General features: G+C 41.6%; 1 protein-coding gene across 1 annotated transcript in view; it reads right to left on the minus strand.

Moving 5' to 3' along the window:
- Positions 1 to 15,521, minus strand: part of BTBD9 (BTB domain containing 9) — a 152,614-nt gene extending 137,093 nt beyond the window's left edge. Inside the window, exons 1-7 of the mRNA XM_083497199.1 lie at positions 15,506 to 15,521; positions 13,601 to 13,743; positions 8,563 to 8,774; positions 6,084 to 6,447; positions 3,337 to 3,601; positions 1,896 to 2,115; positions 120 to 239 (exon numbers count right to left, since the gene is read on the minus strand). Coding sequence (XP_083353325.1) covers positions 120 to 239; positions 1,896 to 2,115; positions 3,337 to 3,601; positions 6,084 to 6,447; positions 8,563 to 8,747 — 1,154 coding nt within the window. The 5' untranslated portion in view covers positions 8,748 to 8,774; positions 13,601 to 13,743; positions 15,506 to 15,521. The remainder of the gene's footprint in view (positions 1 to 119; positions 240 to 1,895; positions 2,116 to 3,336; positions 3,602 to 6,083; positions 6,448 to 8,562; positions 8,775 to 13,600; positions 13,744 to 15,505) is intronic.
- Positions 15,522 to 17,701: the final 2,180 nt, after the last annotated feature.

Raw genomic sequence — 17,701 nt, forward strand, 5'->3', positions numbered from 1 at the left:
TATCACACAGCTATCTCAACCACTGGAATGTGAGATCTAGCTCTAGCAACCAAATCGGAACAACTGAGATACAGACAATAATACCAAACTGCATAGATGTGATCAAATTGTGCACTAACCTGCAGACACGGGCAGGAAAATACAGCTTCTGCCAAGATCGACAGAGATATCTGGAGTGGTCGATTACACGGATCCAGTCTAGCTCGTCCATGGACACCTCAATATAATAGGAGTAAGACCTTTGAACAGCAAATTAATTAATTGAAACACTGAGATTATCAATGCACCATCTTTATACACTATACCTTATGTATCCTAGTGACTGACTATGTTAAGGTCACATGAACTCCACTACACAACATAAAGCCAAATATTCAATAAATTACACCTTTAGTGGCAATATAACAAAGTATTAGCTTGTAATGTAACCAAGACTACAGTTCTTACACATATTTGCATGACAGGTACATCTCAAAACTGAAATATAATTGCATGCTAAAAATACTTTGAGATCTTTTTAATGGCAAAATTCACAATCGCAACAAAATGAAGTAGTCTTCCTTCAGACATGATGGAACATTAAATGCAGACATTTAACACACCTAAAGTCATAAAAAAGTAATTTGTATTCCTACTGCATAGGCTAAATTTAAACCTGAACCACAGTAGTCATTCCTGCTACAACATCAGCAAGGCAGCTTAGGAAAGATTTAGCAGACTATAAACATCAGCACAGAATAAAGGGAGACTGAAAAGGGAAGTTTATTTTGTGTTATATACTATTTTCCATCAGTTTTTGGTCAACAACTCTCAACTCTATTACACCTCCTATTTTAATCCACTATATTATATACATCTCTCTGCTATCTTATTTTACAAATTAACCATTCTGCTCTATTAGAAGCTTGCAATTTGCAACAGTATCCTTGTTTTTCTTATACTAGATGCTGCTATTACTATTAATATGTGTCATTCACCAAATCCTATTGCCCACAGGGTTAGGCTGTAGGATTTGGTTAGTGGGCTTACCGTATTTTTCGCTCTATACGATGCACCAGACCATAAGACACATCCAGTTTTTGGAGGAGGAAAACAAGAAAAAAAATATTCTGAATCCCAGAAGCCAGAACAGCAAGAGGGATCCTTGCTTTCGCTGTGCAGCGATCCCTCTTGCTGTTCTGGCTTCTGGGATAGCCGCGCAAAGCCTCTTCGGGGCGGGGGACTCCCGCTGCCCTGAGGAGGCTTCGCACGGCTATCCAGAACAGCAAGAGGGATCGCTGCGCAGTGAAAGCAAGGATCCCTCTTGCTGTTCTGGCTTCTGGGATAGCTGCGCAGCCTGCAATCGCTCCATAAGACGCACACACATTTTCCCTTACTTTTTAGGAGGGGAAAAGTGCACCTTATAGAGCGAAAAATATGGTAATTATCACGTCATGGGCGACTTTAACAACTCAAGTTGCTCTGCTCTGCAACTTGAGAACATCTCTGTCAAAAGCAATTAGCTTCCCTGCAAGGAGCTGATCCCAGCCGGCTGTGCATTTGGTGCCAAATTTAAGAGACACTGAATATAAGCTCCGCTTGCCTAAAAATAATTGGGACCATAATTAAATGCTTTCCATTCTTCCTTTGCAATCACAGCTTTGCCTGCCCCAGACACCTGAAATGATACATGACATCAGGTGAAGGGTGGTAGGTGTGGCTTGCGGGGGGGTGGGGGTGGGGGGGCAGGACAATCTCAGAAGGCCAAATAAAGACTCTCTGGAAGGCCTAATTAGGTCTGCAAACTAGAGGTTCCCCAGTGCTTTGTTAAAGTAATTATATTTATGTATAGATTTGATCCTGCAGCAGCCTAAGAAAAGGCATGGTTGGTAAACTGAGTATGACTTGGAACTCACCTGCTATCACGATCCCATAGCAGTATACGTATATGATTAATTATCGATGGCTGACCCAATTTAATTTCAATACCAGAACGGCAGTCATCATCAATGGGGTGTCGGGAAAATCCATGATCCAAATCATAATTCTGTGTGTCTCCATCTAACAAAGCAGATTTCAATTCCCCTTTCACTACCTGGGCTCCATATTTCATAGTGGCAATGTTCTCACCTGGTACTGGAAGAATGGGAATAAAAATGATGTTTTAAAATTATGCTCTTCTTGCACATTATGCTGTTTATAAAAATGTGGAAACAAATGATATTAAAAAGTCATGCAAAAAACAGAAGGTATCTAAAAGGCTGACATTATGAAGTGTCTAGTGACTGGTTAAAGCCACTACCCTGTCATTAAGAAGATAAGGTGAACCTTGCTGGGTCAGGTCAGTGGTCCATTCAGTCCAGCATCCTATTCTCACATTGGCCAGCCAGATGCCTATGGGAACCCTACAAGAAGGACCCCCTATGTGTATATGTGTGTGTAGAGATTTGCTTATTTTCACCAAAACAACAATTCAACGTAAGGTACTTACGATTAACTCACATTGGAAGCAATAAAATGGGACACGGTCAGGAATATCATACGTCCCATTAATTTTAAGTGGACTTGGTCATAGCTAATTTCTACTGGACTGTGTCCACAGTATTCAAAAATATTTCGATTACTGGTAAACTTTATATTTATATAAGATGCACAAAATACTAATTCCCAGGAAAACATCATTTAAAAAGTGGCTCAAGAGTACCACTGCAGATTTGTAGCCTCCTTGTCACAGTCAGTTTAGAGGAGGGCAGTAGGGAAGGCATTAATTTATTATGACTTGTAACTGTCTAAATTTAAGGAGGTGCAATATTTCTGATATATTCAGGAGAGAATGAATTTTAGGGATCATTTGAGACAAGTGTGTTTTTAAGCAAGTAACCAAAGTTTCCACCAGCAGAAGGACACTCACACTACTGCTATTTCCCCTCGTCTCCTCCCTCTTGCCAACTTCTTGTGTGCCTGTTCAGCAGTGCCTCCAGAACAGGGTATACTGTGTCATGAGGATGGGTTACAACATGAGTGAAGAAACACTCAAAACAGAGTATGAACAATGTTTCCCTCCCTACTCCATGGCACAAGCCACACTGTTCACCAACACCCCCAACTTCTGGAGAGACAAAGAAAAATATTGGTTGCACAGGTGGTCTCCTACTCTTGCAACCTTTGAATACAACACAGTGTTTTGCCATTCAATCAATTTGCTGTAAACAAAGTAACCTTATACAACCTTGTGAACACTTGTATAGCCTTGTATTTCTGTTAGTAAACATTTACTCAGCATCAATAGTTAGCTAAGGAAGTTTTTAATTATAAGAAAACATACAGGATCATTTCCCTGGAAATATGGAGGCTTACTTAACATGCCCCTATAGTTGAGGTCCATATCCCGACTTTCAGATCGAACTTTAATAGCATCCAAAATGGCGTCAGGCGACAGCAATCCAGAAGGCCTTACAACATTTAAGAGCTCTGTCAAACTCATCAGTGGCAAGCGCACTGCCTGCATGATTTCTGCATGATTTTCCTTCGGGTTGTGTTTACACCAGTTCATCAAAGCTTGGAAAATATCCTTCTCAGGTGCTGCAAATGAATCCCTCAGTACAATACTGAGAAGAGCTGGCTAAGAAACAAGGAAAGATTAATGTAAATACAATTTGAAAACCAAACACAGCTGGACTCCCTGGCATCCCACAGTTCACATACACGAGTGGCCACTGGAGCCACCTTTCATCACAAGTTTGCTTATCACAAACCTTACTTTTATTTACCATAGAAACTATTATGTCCACAATAAAATTCTGATCCTAGGGTAGTTTACAAAAGGTTAACTAAAACAACCCATAAAATACAGCTAGCATTATAAAGCCCAATAAGTAAAAAATCAAAGATCATTACAATATTAAATACAACATTAATTCCCTCACACTTTAAATAATCTGATCAATTCCACCAAAGGCCCAGGTCAACAAATGTGTCTTAAACTGGAGCCAGAAGCCCAATAATATAGTGGGTATCAATGCCTTCAGAGGGAGAGAATCGTACATGGCAGGGTCCCACTACATGAAGACCCTATCCCATGCCTTCACAAAGCGACCCATACCCACCAGCCACAGATCTAGGTCCAGATGGCACAAGATATGATTGAAGAAACTTCTCACAAGTATGTGGGAAGAGGAGAGGGTAGGGGAAGCACACAACATCTTTCTCAACAATTCAGGAAAGCTAATATTATTTATTGACTAGTATTCACCATTCTTTACTCATATCTGATATATAACTACCCTGGTATGGTATGGGTACAACTTCGCAGCCAAAGATGTAGACTTATGATCAAAGTTTCCCCACTTAAAAAATCAGCAAATTCTAAATAATGCAGTGTGGTAATATTTGTAATCTGCCTAAAAGGTAGGGCCTACCCTATATATACAGTAAGCCCACAACTTATGTGTATTTATCTGGTGTGCATTCAGCTTTGTGTGCTTGCAAAATAAAAATTACAAATTAAAAAGAGGGTTGAAAGGGAGCAGATATTGGGAAGGAAAAAGACTTTCACAATCCCACCTACCATTGAATGCAATGTGTTTTGACTATATGTGATTTTGGCTTTAGGAATGATCCCTGAAATATAACCCCTGTGAAGTTTGCAGACTTACTGTGCCCTAATTTAGACAGAACCACAAACAGCAAAAATGTAAGAGTAAAGTGCAATGGTATCAAAAGCAGAGAACTGAAGAAGAGAATACTAGCACATTTTCTTATCTTCTGGGCACCTTCAGCATCAGGTGTATGAAATGTCTCTTTAAACAGATGAAACTACATTTGAAGATGTTTGTTTCCTATACTAAACAATATATTCAAAGTTATCTCCTAAGAGAGTGTTAGGCAGAGCTGTGTTCAAAGAATCAACAATATAGCATCATCTTCAGAACAGCTTCAAAACAGCTTCAGTCTTTTACTACATGTTAAAAATCAAAGTTTGAGTGCTAAACCTTAGCCACCTTACAAGGATGCAGAATGACTTACAAACCTACATGATATTAATTATTAACCCGTCTCCTTGGGCTTCTGGTTTAATTTTCAGTAATATATTGATTCTTTACTGGCATCTTTTCTGATCTAATCATGTCTTTTGTATAATTGACTTTTCCATTAAGAACAGGTTGTAAGAATCACTGCACTGCATCTAATTCTGTTACCACAATCAGTGGATTTCTCAATTTTATCTCTCCTCTTTTTACAATATATATATTAAGGCTAGGCAGCATTATAAACAGTGATATTATACCAGTAAGCAAAGAATAACCAACTGTTGATTACCAACTTTACCTTTATTTATCATGGATACAATTATGTTAATAATTAAATTTCCAGGAGGGGGCAGAAATTCTCTTACAGTGGAAGTTATTGTGTGTCCCAGAGGTTTCATTCAATATAAAGGTAGCTTGCTTCCAGCCCCCAAAGTCTGCTTTGTTCTTCTCCTCCAGATGTTATTGGACTGCAACCCCCATAATCATTTACCATTTGCCATGCTGTCTGGGGCTGATGGGAGTTGTAGTCCAGTAACATATGCAGGGCACCATGTTGTCTACCACTGACACAGTATAGCAACTCTACCTCCCAAACATGAGAGCTATTTTCAGGTATTGTCTTCATGTTTTCAAAAACAGTTCTGTGAAGGGGACAGAGTGGTTGAGGCATAGTGACAGCACCATGGCACAGCCCAAACAGTTGTGATGGTCCCATGGGGAAGACTGACATTTATGTGGTAGAGAAAGGAGCATACACGGGAAAAGGTTTTCACAAGCAGTGAAGAATCCCCATGGACTCCAATTGGAAGCCCACAGGAAGATCACACAAAAAATGGTGGAAGTACAACTCTCTCCCCTCTGATCTGAGTCTTGGTACTATCCCAAAGAACTCCAACCAAGCTTCATCCAAGATATATAGAAAATGGAAAAATAACTACACATGGAATAGAACATTGCACTCCATGAATACTGAAATGATTTTCGGATCCTATTTCCAAAAACATTTACACAAACATAAAGAATAAAATTGGGACTGTTATTTTTTAACTGAAAGCTTAAAAAACTGATACATACCTTAGAAAGTGACAGAAAACCTTCACTGGAGAGCACCTCTTGAGCATTTCTATCCATAAACATGCAGCACATACATGTAAGCTTGGGAAGCAAATACAGACTAGCAACGTCGTAAGTCATGCAAACGTTCTGAATGTTAAGGATGGTGCAAAGATACTCAGAGGTGGAATCTTCCAGTTCCGGGAATCCGTATTTATGTGCTAAACTCAGGAAGTCTAATAGGACCTCCTCCTTCTCATCTCTTAATGTGGCACGGCCTGTGTAAATATATTTTAACAACATTGTAAAGGCCTCTGCAGTGGTGTCTTGAAGAGGGATTTCTGCTTCAGGCTGAGATTCACGCATTCCACCATATAATAATGCTCTGTACAAGGGGAGAAAGAAACAATGTAAAAAAAACAACAACTTGTATTTTGGTAAGAGAGACCTTAAGTAAGACTTGAAGCATATATTGTAGAATACGGCAAACACAACTGTCAATAATTTCATTTGAAAGTTAAATCTATGCAATTGAATGAAAATTATAGTTGGTCCTTAAAGTTAGAAACTATGACCTTAGCTTTGAATTTGAGGACTTGCTATGAGATATTAGAACAAACATTCAAGAGCTAAACTGAAATTTACTTACAACGGATTATCAGAAGCAACTGCACTAAAGGAAGTGAACAAATTGTTTCATTCAACACATGAAACAGAGTGTCTGGTAAAACATCAAATGGAAGGTACAGTATCTACCATATTTACCATGATGTTCTTGGGAGTCAATAACATTATACTATCAGCACTGCTTTCCTGAACTTTACCCATAGAAATCGGTTGGTCACTCATTTTATATCATTTTGATAAGGGTAGCAGTATACTGAAAACCGAACAGGTAAACAGAGTATGCTGATGTATTCTATTTTACATCATCACACATATGATTATGTGGAGGAAGAGAGAAGGTAGAGCTTATTTTCTTCTAAGCTACATATTCTGAGATTACTGTAATCAACCACCAACAGTATATTTGGGAAGGAGATTCAAACTCTAAATATTTTCAAAAACCAACTGAAAGCAGAGAGAGTCTATCAGACCTCTTAACTGCTGCCAATCAATAGTAAGCATCTGATAGGTAAAGGTAAAGGTACCCCTGCCCGTACGGGCCAGTCTTGCCAGACTCTAGGGTTGTGTGCTCATCTCACTCTATAGGCCGGGAGCCAGCGCTGTCCGCAGACACTTCCGGGTCATGTGGCCAGCGTGACAAGCTGCATCTGGTGAGCCAGCGCAGCACACGGAACGCCGTTTACCTTCCCGCTGGTAAGTGGTCCCTATTTATCTACTTGCACCCGAAGGTGCTTTTGAACTGCTAGGTTGGCAGGCGCTGGGACCGAACGACGGGAGCGTACCCCGCTGCGGGGATTCGAACCGCCAACCATGCGATCGGCAAGTCCTAGGCGCTGAGGTTTTACCCACAGCGCCACGCGCATCCCCTAAGCGTCTGATATGCGCCAACAAAGCTGATCTTACGGTTTGGCCAAGTCCGTGTAGAAGAGGCAGTTATTCAGGTAACGCTCTGTCATTCCACTATCATCAGAAAACATCAGCTGAAATCAACCTTAAGAACTACATCTGCTCAAATACACACACAAAAAGAAATATCGGGTGCTACCCAGCTGTGGCTGCCCATGAGCAGAACAGACTTCTACTCACACAGTGGTATGGGGGAACACTCCAGCGTGGATTTGGTGAGTGTATGGCATCTGCAATATGGAGAGGGAGGAGAGGAAGCAGAAGTCTGCTTGTGGAAGACTGGATTTCATCCAACGTAAATTTCTTTTTTAGATAACCTTACTATGAGATCTTTCTAAATATAGATAATGAATAGAAATTTGTCTGGGATTTTATCAGGGACTTAACCATAAACTATGGTTAAGGCAATCACACCTACCCAAAAGGAGAATAGATTAAGGTTCAGTAAGAAAATTTCAAATTGCTTGCCTAAATTTCATCTACCACCAGGCAGAACACAAAGCAAATGTTGGGAGGTGGAGTGGGTTGAAAGGAAGACAGAGTTGTTTTCACAACCGTAGGAGAAAGCATAAAACTCTATTTCAAAAGATAAGCAAGGAATAAATAAAATGTGAAATCTCAATTCCAACAACATAATTCTATCTCACGTTGTATGAAATGTAAATACACACATTTTACCACACTTCACAGTAACAATGTTTCCTGGGGGAAAGCATGTATAGTGTGTGAACATCCTGAATTTTAGGTCTTTAACAACCAACATCCATTCTGGATACCTATGCAGTGAAGGTCAAGATATGACAGCATAATATAAGTATTGTCTCACAGTTAAAAACGGTGTACCATAATAGGTGTTCAGAAAGCTCCCATGCACTGAGCAGATGAAATCAGTTTACTTTTAGTAGTTTCTATTTTATCTTGCTTAACCAGAAGCTCTAAGTATATCTGATAAGAAGTTATACCTCACCTGAAATATTGGCACCTCGCTGCCAGAATCACTCTGTGTGCAGGAAAACGTTTCTTTTCCACTATAAAGGTAACATCACTGTACTCCTCCCCATTCATCAGAACACCAACATGATCGGACAGAATGTGAACATGGTCTATTTCACCTACTGCTGTGTAAGGACGGAGTGGATGGCTGTTACTCATCTTGCAGGAGGGTGATATATCCTACACCTATAAAAATAAAACATAAATAATATGAAAGAGGGACTCTCCTCTAAAAGTTATTTTAAAGTTAGGTGATGTACATGGAACCATCCTTTCATCAACTGATTGATACAAACACTGTTTGGCTACAAGAAAGTCCCAGGTTTAATGAAAGCAGATGTCAGAATGTAACACTGCCAATCTAACTGCTCCAAATAAACAAGCCCTTATAAAGCAAATTAGAAGAAAATCATTATGTTGTAGGGTTTCCACACAGTCAGCCAACTCACTAATTATAATGCTCTGTACAAGTTAAAATTGATTCTGTAACCAGGGCAGATCAATTAGGAACCATATAGCAGTGCTCAAATTAAATATTGAAATCTACACCAAGAGTTTTCATCCATAATTAGCGAGAATATTAGTATTTATGACCTATTCTCACAGGAGCATGATTAACTCTCCAAAACTGAGATCACAGTGATTTTCAATTATTAATATAGGAAGCCTTTTCAACGAATCATGTTTTATAAGACAGATATACTATTAAGTCCTTGAAATGCTCTCCCGGGAAAGTATCAATGCCCAGTGTGCTTTCAGACTGAAGAAGCTTTTGTGGAAAGATAAACCTTCTGCTCTTTACTTGCAAAGCCTAAAAGACTTCTCAAGGGGAGACATGGCATTTGCAAAACATATGCTTTAGCTACTTCGCTCAGTTCATGATACCCACACGGTGCATAATTTGAAGCTGCTTTTATTTTTAGCGCCCACTTTGGGGAGGATAGAGTACCATGCACATTTAAATAAATTATAAAGTTTCGGAACATCTAGAACAGCTATTTAAATATTTTTCTCTCACACCTTGTATTTCTTCATTACACAAAAAATGTGTGTATGAGAAAGCGAGCGAGTGAAAACAATAGATTTTAACTTTTTAATATGGCTTTTACTATATTGTACATGCAACTAGAGCCAATGCTCATGTGGAAGCTGAGGTTTCTGGCTACCCCTGCACTTGCAGGGGTAGAAACTGAAGACAAAACAGTAATAGGGGTTTTAAAAATACCAGGTGAAACCATTTTCAGAAAAGTAATCTAAGTGATACAAAATATATCAAAGTCATTTTTAGAGTCAACTATTTCAAGAGCTACTGAAAAGCCAAACACACTTTGCCCTGTTCTCTAACTTTGCAGCAATGCCAGTACTTGAGAGGCAAGCTCTACCCACTTCCAGACTCACTAGAGCCAAGAGTTCAACAGATGGTCGTTCATCTTTTAGCCACTTCTCAATCTGACTGTTGTTAAATCTGCCTTGCTATTTCTCAGAAACGACAAATGGTTCAGAATGCAACCACAGAATGTTTACTGGGATGAGCCACAGGGAAGCTGTCTTTCCTTTGAATTTAATCACACATCTAAGTTGCTGGAGGGAAACTTATGGCTCTTCAAATGTTGCTGGACTAAAACTCCCCATTTTTCCTCTCAACATTGGCCAGCTGACTAAGGTTGTTGAGAGCTGAAATCCAACAACACTTGGAGAACCACAGGTATCCCACCCCTACTTTTATATCTTCCTCAGGAGCCCAACTCTAGATCACAGGAGAGGGCTACCCAAGACAGGGTACTGGAAGACCTGCTCCCTGCTTTGCAGGCCTTTTTCCACCTGGCCTGGGAATGTGGGGCCTGGACTGATTCCAGCTGCAAAAGTTGAAGCTGCTGAACAGATTCTTCAGCTGAGGTGTTTGGGGGTTTTGTTGTCATTGGGGGGGGGCTGCTGCTGTTGGTTTTTTGTATCTTTATTTTAGATATTGATGTAATTTATGTGGAAATCGTTCAGTTTGGCTGTGTATTTTTAATGTTTAATTGATTATGACTATTACAACTATTATTATTATTACTGTAATACCCTACCCATCTGGCTGGGTTTCCGCAGCCACTCTGGGCGGCTTACGTCTCTAAAAACATAATAAAAGCATCAAGCATGTTGTAGTTATGTATTTTTTCATGTCGTAAGCTGCCTTGAGCATAGTTTGAATTGTGGAAAGGCAGTATACAAATAAAATTATGTATGCATGTCTGTCCAAATGTGACAAAAGGACCGTGCAACTCGTCCCCTTCTACCTAAGAAGGCTGATGTCAAATTAACACTACACTTTTTCATAAGCCTTGGCTGCTTTTGGTAAGTTTTTCTGCTGTTTATTGCAGGAATTATTAGTTGGCTTTCATTCTGTTTTTGTTTAATGCATTTTTGTTGTTTTAATGTGTATTTGTGAGTCACCTTTCCAAATTTCCTGGTTCAAAAGGCAGAATATAAGTTTTTAATAACTAAGAACCAGTGTTGCACAATGAATACCATGCTGGATATGAACTGAGGAAGATCTGGATTTAAATTCCCACTCAAGGCATGAAGCAGATACCTTGATCCAGTTTATCTCCATCACTCAAACATGCATTCCTCCTCCCTAACTGACAGGTAGTTCTGAGGCTAAGATGAATAGCTCAGTGCAAAATACCTTGAGGTCCTTGGGAGAAGGAAAATATATAAACGTAAATTGAATTTTAAATACACATATATACACAGAATAAAATTAAATCAGATTCATGTTGAGCTGTCCAAAGGTATTTGTGGAACAGAATTTGTGTCATGTCAGCAAGTAGGAACAGCAAATCTTACAGGATAAACTATTGAACAACAGGAAAATGACTTAGAGCACAGCTTTCAAAACTGTGTCGCGACACATTAGTGTGTCAGCTGCAATGTGTAGGTGTGTCGTGCAAACACTCCCCACACTCCTGCCGAGGCTGGAAAGGGGTTAGTTTAACCTCCAGTTTGCTAGTAAAATTGAATTACGATAAAGGTAAAGGGACCCCTGACCATTGGTCCAGTCGTGACCGACTCTGGGGTTGTGGCGCTCATCTCGCTTTATTGGCCGAGGGAGCTGGCGTACAGTTTCCGGGTCATGTGGCCAGCATGACTAAGCCGCTTCTGGCGAACCAGAGCAGCGCACGGAAACGCCGTTTACCTTCCCGCTGGAGTGGTACCTATTTATCTACTTGCACTTTGACGTGCTTTTGAACTGCTAGGTTGGCAGGAGCAGGGACTGAGCAACGGGAGCTCACCCCGTCGCGGGGATTCAAACAGGCGACCTTCTGATCAGCAAGCCCTAGGATCTGTGGTTTAACCCACAGCACCTGCGTCCCTCTAAAATTGAATTACTGGGTCGCAAAATGATGCATGTCTAAAAAGTGTGTCACCAACATGAAAAGTTTGGAAAGCTTTGACTTAGTGTAACTGAGGATTTTAAGTGTGTGCATGACTAAGGCAGGGTTGTTGTGGAGGAGCACGTCAGCAGCACTGGGCAGCTGCCCAAGGTCTCAGGAGGGCCCACCAGGACTACCTGATGCACTACTCAAGGATAGTGTAGCTGTCTGAGCAGGAGGGAGTTCCAGAGCTCCACAACTTGAGTTGGGAAAGCAATAGGGATCATTGTGGCTCTGGTCCCTAAGCATTGCCATGTGTCCTGGTCTGAAAAGCGGCTGATGAGTACCAGAGGCCAAAACAAAACTAAGTATTATAATCATAAGTGCAGAAAGTATTTTTTGCACTGAGTTAATCTCAATACTATAAAAAGGAGTGGCACCTTTGAAAGACTTCTGTCTGCTTTCATTTTCGTTTCTTTGACTCATTTTAGTTGCCAAGTCCTATTAGTCTGTTTCAGTCTATCAAGTTACTGCAAAAAGGAGAGTTCGTGCAGCATAGTGCCTAAAATAACTGAAGAAGTTCAAATCTACCTCCACCCTAACCTCACTTGTTGATTTTATGCCTGTATCTGCCACCTGGAATCATGTTGATCTACCTTACAGAAGATATTAGGCCCAAAACATACCATGCAGGCAGTCCAAATGCAATTGTTAAGTTAAACCATAGGTACTTAACCTGGATTTATTATGTTGTTCAGCATTGTGAACAAAAAGGTCTATACAGGATTTCTTTGAGGATAAAATGAACAGAGAAAGAACCAATGAATACTGCTTTGAGTGTATAGCTATTTTTAAATGTCCATTTAGAGCTCAGGGTTATGAATGGGTCAGAAATTTTCAATTTATTTAATTTAAATATTTATAAACTACACTTTCATATACAATATCACAAAGGCAACATACAGACTAAAAGCACAATACAGAAAAACAAGAAAAAACATCAAATTGATGATAGTTTATACAGGGGGAGGGAGTGCTTGGTTTGTTTCTTCACGCAAGTCATTAAGCTTTACACAAGTTGTAAATCTAAATAAAAAAGTGCATGCAATGATAATTCTGTTATGGCAAAGAGTGCATATGCACTGTGTTCACATATGCATATGAAAAACTGTCATGACAGCTTGGATTCAAATGCAACAAAAGGAAGACAAGCAATTAAGAGATTCAAAATGGTAATTATGTAAATAACTCCTTTCAGAAACTATTATAATAATCAAATTATTACAAATCAGTCTTATACTTGGAAAACAAGAAACCTGTACAAATAACTGAAACAGATGCAAAGTAGATGCCACTAAATATACAACAGGAATACATGAAAGATGGTGTTCTAATGAAAATTACACAGGTGCTCTACAACAGGTAACTTTGGGTCTATTTGTAAAATATCTGAAATTGTGGCTTTCAGAATTAAAATATCTGCACAACCTGGAAAATGGAACACCACATTGTAAGTATCTACGATTTTCAAGATAGAAACACTGACAGGTGGAGGTAATGACAACAACAAAATTACAAATTCACTACTCTCATGTAGTTTCAATGCATCCAGACTGAAGCAATTTGTGCACAATTTGTAGTATAGTTACTTACAATGATCGTGTTGACACACCAAACCATAATTAAGCATTGTGTGGATGAGCTGGAACAAATTCAAGCATGTACTGTACTGCCTTCTTGGCCTCCTAATTTAGTTTCACTTTTACATCTTGGTTTGCAATTGCACTTCTAGACAGCTATAGAAAAAGCAGAAAGCCCTGCTCTATACTGAAGTTGGTAACAGAAGCAATAAGGAATCTGTGCAAACAAAACACTAGTTTCAAAAAGTTTTATTTTTAAAAAAATTAAACCATCCTCCACCCAATGGGTTCCAATAAGCACAATTCAAAGTGTTGGTGCTGACTTTTAAAGCCCTAAACAGCCTCAGCCCTGTATACCCGAAGGAGTGTCTCCACCTCTGTCATTCAGCCAGGACACTGAAATCCAGCACCAAGGTCCTTCTGGCAGTTCCCTCACTGTGAAAAGTGAAGTTACAGGGAACGAGGCAGAGGGCCTTCTCGGTAGTGGTGCCCACCCTGTGGAACGCCCTCCCATCAGATGTCAAGGAGAAAAGTAAATCTACAACCTTTGGAAAGATTCCCTATATAGGGAAGTTTTCTAATGTTTAATGTTTTGTTACATTTTATATATGGCTGAGGCAGCCCAGTCAGATGGATGGAGTACAAATAAAATAATAATAATAATTACTATTATTATTAACAAACACACAATATAACAAGACAGTACAGCATCTTCATACAAGTTATAGGACTGGGGAGCCAATGGTCCAAATCATCTCTCAGCTATGAGCACCACTTGGTTACCCTGGACCAGTCTCTCAGTCTAACTAAGCCTATCACACGGTGATGTTACAATGATAAAACAGAGAGGAGTAGGAACCATATATGCAGTCTTGAGCTCCTTGGAGGAAAAGTGGGATATAAATATAGCAAATAAAAATAAATTATATAAAACTAAAAGCTCAGCTGATTAAAATTGGCTTAACCTTATGCCAAAAAGATTGTAGCTAAGGTGCCAGTCAAACCTCCCTGAAGAGAGCATTCCAAAGTCCAGGTGCCACCACAGAAAAGGCTCTCCAGCAACTAGCACAGATACAATTCCCAACCCAAGAACAACACTGTTCTTGTGGTATTTTTCTTTTACTGTACTATTTTTTGTTGGGAGTCGCCCAGAGTGGCTGGGGCAACCCAGTCAGCTGAGGGGCATATATATATATATAATCATTATTATCATTATCATTACTTAGCACAAACTGCAAGGAGGGAAATGGGTCAAGGCTGCAATCCTACCCCCGGCTATGCCACCAAGCCCTTCCTTGTCAAACCAGGGAGCCTACTGCTAATTTTTTGTCAGCACCCGAAGAAAGCAGCTAAGGGCAGCTAGTGCAGCTTGAACTGCACCCAATTTCTATTAAAAATAAAAAAGTAAAGCTTTGGGCTTCAAAGACAGGAGTCCAGAGCATCCTCAGATAAGAGGCCTGCCTGTCCCTGTGAAAACCCTCAAAAGAATACCCACCACGCCTGAAGGGTCCAGGAAGACCTGCCCCGTATCCTGGGGGCGGGGAGGGCTGCAAGGTCAGGGGCAGCCCCGCCCCCCATGCAACGCCAGGTGCGCCCACCCACCCACCGCCCATCTTGTCGCGAGGCCACCGTGGGCCGCGAGCGAAAGGCAGGCGGCGCGTCCACCGCCCACAATCCCGGCCTTACGCTTCTCTGCCTCTTTCCCCAACGACCCCAATAGAGAGAAACGCACCGAGACCCAGGGAAAGGGCAGGCTCCCACCCCGCCCCACTTCCCCAAGCACCGGACCGGTGGGGGGTGGGGCGGCGGGGAAGGGGAGGGAAACCGGGCTCCGCCCCTCAAGGGTCCCCACCCCGAGCGAGACGGCGCAGGGCGCAGGCAGCCCAGTCCAGCCCCCTCATCCCTGCGCCACACTTACCGGGCTGGCGAGCTCGAGCGCGGCCCCCTCCCCCCCTCCTACACCGGCTGTCGCGTCCGCGCGTCGGCCGGCGCGCTGACGTCACCTAGCAACGACGCTCCCGCCGGCCCTGCGCGCTGACGTCCATAGGAGAGCGCAGGAGTGCTTCAGCGAGATACTAAAAAGGCTAGGAGGGTTGCGCTGGGATCCTCATACCCGGTTGGGCCAAAGACACAAACTTACATGGAGATTCAGTTCTGGGAAAAGTGTATAAATGGTTTCCAAACACTTAATCTGTTTGCATTTATTTACTTATAGCTATGTGTTTTCCTGGGAGACTTTTATAAAATAAAATAAGGATTTTGTCAGAATCTTATAGCTATGAGTTTTCCTGGGATACTTTTTAAAAATAAAATAAAATAAGGATTTTGCCAGAATGGCAGAGGCCCAAGAGCCTCTGCTCTACGGGGAGCTGGCTTCAGGCACCAGAACAACTCTGCATTGCAAATATGTCTGCAAACATGGCATGAAGGTTGCCAGCACCAACCCCGACTTGTGGGAATTCCTTGCAGATGATCGCAGTGCATGGAAACTGAGGTCAGGTCCTGTAGCCACAGCAGTGACCAGAGGAGGTACCGCTGGGAAGAGCACAGAAAGGACAAACGCCATAGTGCATCTGCAGCAGCAGAACCAGACGCCTTCATTTCTCGTTTTGGCCACAGCCTGCTCTATAACTCTCTTAACAGTTAGCCTTCACCCATGAAAGCACACACTTCCATTGTCTCCTGAGACAGACACCTGCCAACCCTACATTAAAACACACACACAAAACACTGTCAGAAAGTGAATGTAGAAGCCAAAGCGGCTATGGACTTGGGCCTCTGCCATTCTGACAAAATTCTTATTAAATAGCCACAGGAAAACTTCTAGTTAAATCTTTATGGCCAAGAAAAGAGGCCCAGATGCCAAATATTCACTTGGGAGATTTAACAAAACAAGTGAGTTTTCTTATTAAATGGCAGAAGAGCCTGCTTCCAGAAATGTGTAACACGACAGATATGGAAAGGCCCTACTGTAGCCTAGGACCAAAGCCTAAAGGCTGAGAGATGTTATCATAGCTTTTGCTGACTATTCTATGAGGATCTAATGAGAGCAGCAAGAACAAATATGAGGAAAAACAAGTTATGTTTTTACAAGTTCTGAGCACTGAAAAACCCTAAAAACATTCAAACTAGCAATTGAATTACTCACAGAAGCTGGTATAAAACACAAGCAGGGCACCCCTTTTTTCTAATCCTTGAAACTGATGGCATGCAAACCAGAGCTACCTCCCAAAAGGGCATGAGCATGACACACATATTTACTTTATTGAACCTGCCTATCCTGGGGGGAGGGGGAGGAAATCAAGGCAGGAGATACTGGTGACACTGGCCTGTGGGAAGACAGTCCCAATAGCATCAACAAGAAGACGCTTGGGCACAAACATAGGAGCTAACTCTAAGGGGCCAAGACCCTTTTGGTCCCCCCAAATTTGGGCTGAGCCACCCCAGCCTCCACTGCAGCTGTTGCTGCTGCTGTGTGAAAGCAAAGGTAAGGCTCCCGATTCCCCACCTACCTTCTCCTCTCTTCCCTTCTGGCAGCCTCGGCATGGACCCATGAGCCCCTTGCCACTGTGGGGACTTAACCACTATCACTGCTGCTGGCGTCTAGGTGAGCAGATGAGAGGGCAGTGTGCAGGCTGGGGCTGCTGTCATCCCTGGTCTCAGCCTCTAAGCCCCAGCCCAAGCCCCACCTCTCTTGCCCAGCTGCTGGAGCCTCAGAAGTGCCCAGTGAGGGCATGTAAGCTTTCCACATCAGCCTATTCATGTTTAAATGCAGAAAGGCACATACAATCACGGGCCCATTTGAGTATAAAATTAAGATTGTTTTCACGGTGGCCCACATCTTATAAAAATTAGACCAGAGAGAGAAGTGAAATGCATTTCAATTGATGTTAGATGGTGTGTGTTCAGTGATCTCTCCCTTCTGGGTAAGATGGTCCTCAATGCTGGCAGTAGGGAAAATGAAGGTACCCTCATTTGTTATACAGAGACCCTCATTCAGAACATCTAGCCCACTACAAACTCTGCCCCCTCTGGTTCACAGTTCAGTTTGTACTGGAGTTTCGTTTTCAGTCTCTGCAATACCCTCCTTTCACTAACACCACAGAATACTGCA

Source organism: Podarcis liolepis (genome assembly GCF_965112155.1).
Source record: "Podarcis liolepis genome assembly, chromosome: 3".
Classification (NCBI taxonomy): Eukaryota; Metazoa; Chordata; class Lepidosauria; order Squamata; family Lacertidae; genus Podarcis; species Podarcis liolepis.